This window comes from Ovis aries, chromosome 5 (assembly GCF_016772045.2).
Source record: "Ovis aries strain OAR_USU_Benz2616 breed Rambouillet chromosome 5, ARS-UI_Ramb_v3.0, whole genome shotgun sequence".
Lineage (NCBI taxonomy): Eukaryota > Metazoa > Chordata > Mammalia > Artiodactyla > Bovidae > Ovis > Ovis aries.
In genome coordinates this window covers 41210966-41220267 of record NC_056058.1, presented here as the reverse complement: position 1 = coordinate 41220267, position 9302 = coordinate 41210966, and the positions used below count along the sequence as shown (strand labels likewise).

The window sequence follows — 9302 nt, the reverse complement described above, 5'->3', positions numbered from 1 at the left end:
TTTATCGATCCAGAAAAGGGGAGTTTGACTAGAATCATCATTTGTTCATTCATTCATTCCACAAACATTCCTCGGTCCCTACAGTGAGCCAGGCTATGGCAGAGGGGGAGGTGGCCCTCAACATTCTAAGATTGGAATCTGGGGTCATAATGGTCACCCCGATTTTGAAGAAAACCTCCTGAAGTTCCCCCCTCTAGGAAATTGGATATATTTCACAAGATCATAATGAAAATGAAACAAGTGTGTGAATCCACAGCTTTGAAGGTGCTGGGAAGGGTGGGAAAGGGTCCAGAAAGGGGTTGTTGCTGATGGGGCTTTGAGGATGAAGAGGAGTTTGTCAGGATAGAACTCTGTGAGGAGTAAACGCACTAAGGCCTGCAGGCTGGATGAAGCTGCAGTCCTGAGGACCCACTCAAGAGATTTGTCCTTTGCCCCACCCTGGAGGCCCCAGAGGGAATCCAAGCCAGGCACCACCCCCAGGTTGTATTGGACACCAGCTCCAACACCATTTCCAAAAAGAGGTTTTATTTACTTTGGTCCACAGTTGGTATTTTCACATTATTTCTTGGTCCTAGGGCTCCTGGGCAGGGGCTGGTCCCTGTGGGGGCCTCTGGGTGGGGGTCCCTGTGCAGTACTTGGTGGGGGAGTGGGGACAAGTGTGGGGGTGGGGGCTGGCTTTGTCTCAAGCACTCAGAACTCCACTGTCCTGCCTGGGCCTCAGTGTCCCCACTGGGCCCCTGGGAGGGCCCAGGATTGGTGATCTGAGAGTCCTAGGGAAATCCATGAGGCCTAAAATATTTTGGGACTGTGGCCTGACCTTCTCTCAGCATCACCTCCCCCCCACCCCCTGCCACCATTCCCCTGAACAAGAAGTATTTTCATTTCATTAAAACTGCCTGAAACTTCTGTGGGTACAGAAACCACAAACTGATCGGCAGAGAAAAGAGAAGCAGGGAAGACGTAACCGGAAATCACTTGGGGCTAGTTCCCCTCCTTGCCTGGGTTTCTTCCTCCCCCTAACAGCTTGGCCTAAAGTCTGCTGGGAAACCTGATGCCTGGAGCTGCCCTGGTGGGGACCCCCCACCCCACATGCATCTGGATATGGCCTTCACCCCTTTCCCCCAGAGTCTCAACTGGCAGCATTCAGACATGTAGAAAAACAAGACAAAAAACACAGAAAGACCCAAAAGCCCAGATGAGGCAATGATGTGGGGAGATGGCACACACGAGTGTCTCAGTAGCCTGCCTCCTCCTGGTAGTAGGGAGGGCACTCTGAGGGCTCCCCTGGGCCTGGGCCATCTCCAGCAGCTGCTGGAGCCCCGTCGGCCGCTGGACCTTGAGGGCAGTACTTGGGGTCGTATATCTGCCGGCCCAGGCCAAAGACCTGACCACTCTGGTTGGCACCCTGTGTGTAGCCCATCTGCAGGGACATGGAGGAATTATCACATTTGTCTGTCCCCAGCTTTGTGTCGTAAATGTGCCGCCGAGTCCCTGGAGCTGTCATGCCCACCTGAAGAGAGAGAAGAGGAATCAGGGAGGGAAGAGGAGAAACAGAACCCCCAGAGGAGAACTTCCCGCGGGTTCCCACACCTTTTCCCGCCTCCCTGTGTGCACTCACAGTGGACATTCCTTTTGTACAGATCCTTCCTAGCCCTGCTCAGAACCCGCTCTTTTCTGACTCTGTGTTGAGTTGATCTGACATTTGGGTCCAGATTCCCTGCCAGCCAGGAAGCTCCCCAGGCTGGTGCTCAGGCCTGACGCGGACCTGAATGCTCCAAAAGCATCACACTGATACATAGCAGGAAAAGTGATGACTGCAGGATCTAAAAATATCAGAGTTGGATGGGTCTCTGGGCATCCAACTTTGAGGGAAACCGAGACACAGAGCTGGGTAGTAACTTCCCTGGGGACACCCAGCAAGCTGAGGCAGAGTCAGGACAGGGGGTCTAGGGGAACTGGGGCGGCCCACCTGGCTGGCACACTTGTTTGTGCCCATCTGGAGGCTGATGGTCGAGTGGTCCATGGGGGGCAGGATATGGTTTTTGGGGTCGTACAGATGCCGTCTGGTGCCGTAAGCTGTCATGCCAGACTGGCTGGCACATTTGTTGGTGCCCATCTGCAGAGAGGCAGGAAAGGTCATGCTGCCCCCACAAAGCCTCCAGACCCTGCCCCGAAACTGAGGAGCCACCAGAAGCCCACCACCTATGCTTCCCAATGCTGGAGCAGCCAGGTGCCCACCTGGAGCCCAATGACGCACTGGCCCGCCTTCATGGTGGCATCATCAAAGTTTCGCTCCTGCTTCTCTGAGTATTTGACGCCAATGTCCACACCACTCTGCAGCCCCTTTGTCTTGGCCTGGGGAGAAAGTGGGGAAGGAGTGTCACGGTTGGGGCAGCCAGGTCCCAGGTATACAAGTCCAGAGGAGGACTGGTGATCCAGCTGCAACCTGGCCTTGTACCATCCACCCAGCACTGTGGACTCAACGGCTTTCCCTGACCCCTGGCTTTCCCTCCCCAGGCAACAGCAGCCCCACCCTTCCAGCTGCACAGGCCAAGAATTGTGGGGGGCATCCTCACCTCCCATCTCTCTCACCTTCCATCACCTCCTTCTACCCAGCCCCAGCCACCATCTCTCCCCCACACCTGTCCCCTACTCCTCACTGGTCTCCCGGCCTCACTGCCCACGCAGCAGCCACGGGGGTTTCAAAACACAATCACCTGACACAAACCCCCCCTCGTTCCCATGGCAGAAGCTCGCTGTTCCCTCCTCTTGAACACTGTTCCAGCCTGCCCTGGTCTCAGTTTTAGACCCTAGATGTCAGCATCATGCTTTCTTCTCTTTCAAGGGGCTTCTCCCAATTTATAATGTGTAAAGCAATGATATAAGAGCAAACCCTAATGTGAACTCTTGTAACAAGGTGCCTGTGGAGTATCACTGACTGCATGAGAAGTGGGGGAGCCTGTGCAGGAGTGGGGCCATGGGAGATCTCTGTACTTTCCACTCCATTTTGTTGTGAACCTAAAAGTGCTCTAACACATAAGTTTTTAAAAAATAGGTTCATTCATTGCCTGTGCATAAAGGGGTGGACTGTGTCTGCCTTGGTCACCCTTGAATTCAAAGTGCTGGGCGCCTCATGAGTGCTCAGAAATCTTTGTAAAATGAATGAATGAAGAGCATCTGAAAAATCTCTGCCTGGCTTGCTGTGTGACTTTGGGCAGGTTGCTGACCCTCTCTGAGCCTTACCTTCCCAGCCAGGGCAAGAAGAGACACCTGCACCTGAGTCAAGTTCCCACTTTCAAACAGGTCGTTGGCCTCGAACAGGTCAACAGGATTCATGCCGTAGCTCACCATGGCCTTGATGAAGTTGGAGAGGTTTTCTAGCTGGGAGGAGGCAAGAGAAGGATGGTGAGGGGCCTTGGTCGCCCCACCTGTCAGATAGGGACCCCCAGCCCCATTCTGGTTCCACTTCTCTCCCCCTGGTCTCTCACCTGGTGCCAGTTCTGCATGGAGCGGTTGATCTTAGGGATTGAGCCCGGCTGCAGTTTATTCATGAGTCTGAGGAGGACACATGGGGTGGGGGGAAAAGGGGAACCTCCATTAGTGTAGGGGAACCTCAGAGACCCAAGACTCATTCACGGCTTCCTGGCCACCCTCTCTCTGGGCCTAAGTTTCCCCTATTACAATCCAGTCTGCACCCACCATAGAAACAAAGATGCCAAAGAATGACACCAACCAGTGCTGGAAATGCAATTCAGAACCACTGAGCTATCCAGTGATTCTGGGAATTTCCATGAAGATTTTTAAGGTGCAAACCATGGAATGTTTGAACCACAGCTGAATTAGGGGCAGCAAAGAAAGGCCTCCAGAAGACCTTAAGGCTCTCCTAAGAGAATGTTCCCTGTTAGAGATCAAAGCAGTAACACAGGCAAAAGAAGAGCAAGAAAGACCACTCATCAAGAAGCAGCAGGAGGGAATTCCCTGGTGGTCCAGTGGCTAAGACTCTGAGCTCCCAGTGCAGGGGGCCCAGGTTCGATCCCTGGTCAGGGAGCTAGATCCCACATGCTACAACTAAGACCCAGAGCAGCCAAATAAATAAATAAAAATTTTTTTTAAAAAAAGAAGCAGCAGCAGCAGGAGTCACACACAGCATGACTTCATCATGCATAGCAGTCAGGGTGATGAGCACGGTGGACACACACACTCACGTGCACAATATGATCCCATCCTTCAGACCCTTCTGGAAGTCTGGGCCAACAGAGAGGCCAGTGAGTCCCTCAATCCAGCTTCGGAGTTCCGCCTCCTTTTGAGGGTCATATTTGGATTGCAGCTGGAGGGGTAGAGAGCACAGGATTGGGGTGAGCCCATTCGAGCTCCTCGTGGGGCAAGACCCAGTGTTTCCGGAAAGAAGAAACAAGAGTAGTCAGGAGGTTCCCACACCACTGGAGGAGACTCTTCCCTTTTCCCATCAGTACAGATAAACTCCAGTCTCTCGCTGATAAACACTGGGGCTAATCTACCTTCAATGGCGCTAACCCCCCAGGGCAGCCAACATGGCCCTGCCACCACCCTCCACCTAAAGGATCTGCCTCCATGCCCACCACCTCCCTGGTCTCCCAGCACTAGAGATACTGGCCTTTCTCTGTTGTTTTTAAAATTATGGTGAGAAACATACAACATGTACCACTTGAAAGCTCATAAATCAGTGACATTCGGTGCATTCATGAGGTTGTGCAACCATCATCTATTTGGTTCCAGAACATTCCATCACCTCAAAAGTAAGACCCTCCCTATTAGCTCTCCCCGCCTCCGCCTCCCCAGCCTCTGACAAGCAGGAACCCACTCTCTGTGTCTGTGGATCAGCCTGTTCTGGATATTTCCCATCAGTGGAGTCACACCCTGTGTGTCTTTCTGTGTCTGCTTCTCTCACTGAACATCGTGTTCTCAGGGTCCCTCCATATGTAGCAAGTGTCAGGGCTCCACTCCTCTTTTTATATAATTTTATTTATGTGTTTGGCTGTGCTGAATCTTCATTACTGTGCCTGCTTTTCTCTAGTCATGGCCAGCGTAGGCTTCTCATTGCAGTGGCTTCTCTTGTGGAGCACGGGCTCTAGGGTGAGTGAGCTTCCGTAGTTGCAGCTCCTCGGCTCTAGAGCATAGGCTCAGTAGTTGTGGTGCACAGGCTTAGTTGCTTCATGGCATGTGGGATCCTCCCAAATCAGGGATTAAACCTGTGTCTCCTGCATTGGTAGGCAGAATCGTCACCACTGAGCCACCAGGGAAGCCCTTCACCCCTTTTTCTGACTAAGTGATGCTCCTGTGTGTGGAGGGACCACACTGTGCTTATCCATTAACCTGCTGATGGATATTTAGGTCACTTCCATCTTTTGGCTCTTGTGAGTCAAGCTGCTATAAACACCGATTTATAAATTTTATTTGAAAACCTGTTTTCAGTTCTTTGGGGTACATACCAGGGAGTAGAAGTGTTTGGTCACATGATAATTCTCCTTTAATTTGGAACCACTGAACCTTTGTCTGCTCCTTGAACTGGCCACACTAGTGGCTACCTCAGGGCCTTTGCATATGCTGCCACTTAGGACTCATGTTTGCACAAGTCCCTCCTTTCAATCCAGTTGTAGCTAGAAGGTTAACCCCTTGGAAAGGTCTTTCCTGACCACCTGGCTATGATGACCCTCTGCATCCCCCACCCCCAGTCCTTATTATCTTCTTTTTAAAACAATATTTATTTGGCTTGGCTGTTGCGGTATACACGATCTTTAGTTGTGGCATGCGGACTCTGAAGTTTCACCTTGTGCAATCTAGTTCCCTGACCAGGAACTGAACCCAGGCCTCCTGCCCTGGGAGTGTGGAGTCCTAGTCACAGGACCACCAGGGAAGCCCCTGTTTTATCTTTCTAGCTTTTTTTACCTTTTGGGGTATGATCTATCTTCTAGCTGATGGTCCAAGCTCATGACAAGCGACAAGAGATAACCCAACTCAGGCTCTCTCTCAGTAAGGAGGCTCATCCTCCCCCATCAACACACTGCCCAAAGATACAGCACTGGCTGCCCCCAGGGCAGCATCCCACAGCATCCAGGGAGGCCTAGGACAGGGTGTGTGTGTACAGCCCCAGGGCAGCTCCCTGGAGGGGTGGTAAAAACCTGAGGACCTGGCTGCCCAGCTGGGTGGGCTTCTGCCCAGACCCCGTGCGTGTGTGCTCAGTCGCTTCAGTTGTGTCCAACTCTTTGCGACCCCATGAACCATAGCCCACCAGGCTCCTCTGTCCACGGGATTCTCCAGGCAAGAATACTGGAGTGCTCTCCTCTAGGGGATCTTCCCAACCCAGAGATCGAACCTGCATCTTTTATGTCTCTTGCATTGGCAGGCAGGTTCTTTACCACTTGCACCACCTGGGAAGCCCCAACCCCAGACCCCTCTTCACCTCTACTCACCCTGTGCCCACCGCGCACTCTCCTCCACACCCCCTAGGGACAAGGACTCAGAGTTGCCCTTGCAGCTCCCACCTCAATGACCATGAACAGGTTTCACCTCATGCCTCTGTCTTCCCAGCTATGTTTGAATGGTCTTCCTAAGGCTTTCCAGACCTGGGCTCCACTTCCTGCTTCCTGCATATAAACCCCTAGACATGGGATCAGGCTTGAGCTGCTCAGAGTACAGGGGAGACAAAGGCGGGAGGCTGGCCTGTGAACCTGATCTGTTTAGCCCACTCCCTCCTCGGATCTCCTCCCTCTCCTGTCTCTGGTTCCCACGCCCAGCAGAAGGGTGGTGGGGGAGGAGGGGGGGTTATTAGGATCACTGAACTTGAAGCAGGCAGGCTGGTCTGGACCTCTGGCCTGCCTGCCCAGCTGGGCCCCATCCTCATCCTCGACAGCTCACTGGGGCTGGGGCCAGGGAGGGTCCCACGCAGGGGTGCCTGGCGGGGCCCCACCCGCTAGGCCGCCTTCCACCCTGCTGCCCAGCTGGCCTTCAGCGCATTCCTCCCCACCGCAAACTGCCAGGAATGCAGCCGCTGCCTCCCTGCTAAATCAGGACCAGCTGTTCCCAGCGGTCCAGACCCCCCAGTCAGCCAGAGATCTCAAGGGTATGCACTGGACCTCAGCCTGCCTGTATGCCATCCAGCAGTGGGACTGAAGCCTGGGGTAGGGGGCAGGGGGTCTTCCTCCTCTCAAAGTGGACGGTCTAGAAACCACAGGAAGCTGGTTTCCAATTCAGGTGGGTCCCTGAGGTGACTCCGGTGTGGGGGTGGGGGCCCCGCCCATTCTCCAGGCCTGCAGACTGAGGGCTGGTTACAAGGAGCTTCTGACCTCATCCTCCACAGGGCAGGTAACGACCTGCCTCCATCCCACTCCATCGCAGGAAGCTGCCCCCACCCCGCTGGGGTGCTGTGCCCTCAACCCACTTCCTGCTGCTTCGGGGGAGATGCCTGGCTGCCCAGGAGGACTGCTGGCCATCGGACACTACCTATGCCAGGTCTGGGTTCGAGTCCTGACCCTGCCTCTGATCTGCTAGGTGGGTCTGGGCCGTCTGAGCGATGTCTCTGAACCCCATGTGCTAAGGAGGAATCTTAGAGGGTCTTGGCTGGGTGGGGACTATCAACACTCTGCACCCACCAAGGCATTACTGCTGGAGTGTGGAATTGTGTGTTCAAGGGAGAATCGATGGGGAGCTTGCCAGGTGACCATGCTCGGACCCTGGGCTTCCCAAATGGGCTGGAGGGAGGTTCCTAGTAGCTCACAGAGTTGAGATGTGTAAATTCTCCCTCTGGTCTCTTGACCTAGTAGTGACCTGGGGGCCAGCAGGGCTGTGTCCCCAGTGTGCCCAGGCAGGCTCCTCCCTGGGGCCACATTCCCAGGTGCCTGGTGACAGTGTGTGCCTAGGGGGTGGACAAAGATGACAAACTCCCCTCAAGCTGGAAAACCCTTGTGTGTTGGGCTTAGGACCTCTCCCCCTGCCCTCCTGGGCAGAGATCATTCTATGCTCCTGTTTCCTTGGATGCGCTGAACCTGCTGTGTTACCTTGCAGAAGTCTCTGCCCTCTTGGGCTGGAACCAAAAGCACTTTCTGAAAAAGAAGTGTGCCCCACCCCCCCACGCCCTAGCCCGCATTTTCAAGTTACAAAACCCACATGCTAGGGTCACATTCAGGGGACTGGTGGACCTCTTCGCTATTTCTTTAAGTGTGTCAGATGGTGATAAAGAGAATGGGGAAGGTAGGCCCTCTCGATTCCAACTCCCCTCACCCACCCAGTGCCCCACCTCCCAGGTGTAAGAAGTCGGTAAATTCTTTTGGGGGGCCACACCCTTCTCAAAAACACCTGGCCCGCCCCCTTCCTTCCCCGAAGCTTTAAGTGGTCCAAAAGCAGAAGTGGGGGAGGGGATGAAAAGGGGCCGCTGGGGTTCCCTCAGGACCTTCTCAGGCCTTGAAGCGCTAGAGGGGCCCAGGGCTGGGGGGTTCAGAGCGGTGGGCAGAGGGCTTCAGATGAGTAGAGGCTGAGGGAGCAGGGCTGGGTAAGGGGTTGGACCCAACCGCTCCTAGATGTTGGGGGGTGGGGTGCCAGAGCACAGACCTCACTGTTTCCCCAGAGTTTAGGAAGCATCGGAGGCACCCTCGGAACTTCGGGGGAGGAGGGCCGCCCCCGATGCCCAGGGAGGCCAGCGGGGCGCCCGTTCTGCAACCGCGGAGGGTGTGACGGGCTGGGCTGGCAGAGAGGGCGCTCCCCTCACTCACCCGGTTCTTGACCTCGGCCGAGAGCCCGTACGAAGGCCCCTTGTTGAACTGCGTGGAGCTCATGGCTGGCGGGAGCGGCGCCGCGGGACGGGACGGACGGACCGACGGCCGGGCTGGCGGGCGAGCGGACAGGGGACGCGGACCCAGGGCCCCGCCCCCACCGCTGATTGGCGCGGGGCGCACATGTCCTTATATGGCTGCGCCGCGCCGGATTCCTGAGGCCTCGGGCTTCCTGAGCCCCTGAACCGCCCGACCCCCGCCCCGCCCCCTCGGAACCCCCGGGAGACTGAGGCCGGGAGGGACGGGTCCCCGCACCACGGAGACCTGGCACCCTCTCCTACTCAATGCTGGGAGCCCCCGGGGGCCTCTCCCCATGCTTTCTGGGCCTCAACTAACCTTTCTACATAATGATGGGAGGGGGAAAATGGTTGAATGAGACCCTAATTCCCTTTGGACACTAATGCGGGGAAGAGGGACCCTCATCTGATGCTTAGAGGCGCCTCCCAGTCTAGGTCCGCTTCTGGAAACCCTCCTAGCTGGGTGGTAGGCAAGGGAACT

The 9302-nt window shown here is 55.3% G+C and overlaps 1 protein-coding gene across 1 annotated transcript; it reads right to left on the bottom strand.

The window, feature by feature from the left end:
• Nucleotides 1–508: 508 nt before the first annotated feature.
• CNN2 (calponin 2) lies at nt 509–8850 on the bottom strand. The gene is made up of 7 exons (XM_004008768.5): nt 8745–8850; nt 4206–4327; nt 3489–3555; nt 3244–3381; nt 2239–2355; nt 1970–2116; nt 509–1510 (listed from the first exon to the last, which is right to left on the bottom strand). The coding sequence occupies exons 1-7, from the start codon at nt 8805–8807 to the stop codon at nt 1235–1237; spliced, it is 930 nt and encodes a 309-aa protein (XP_004008817.1). The 5' UTR covers nt 8808–8850; the 3' UTR covers nt 509–1234.
• Nucleotides 8851–9302: the final 452 nt, after the last annotated feature.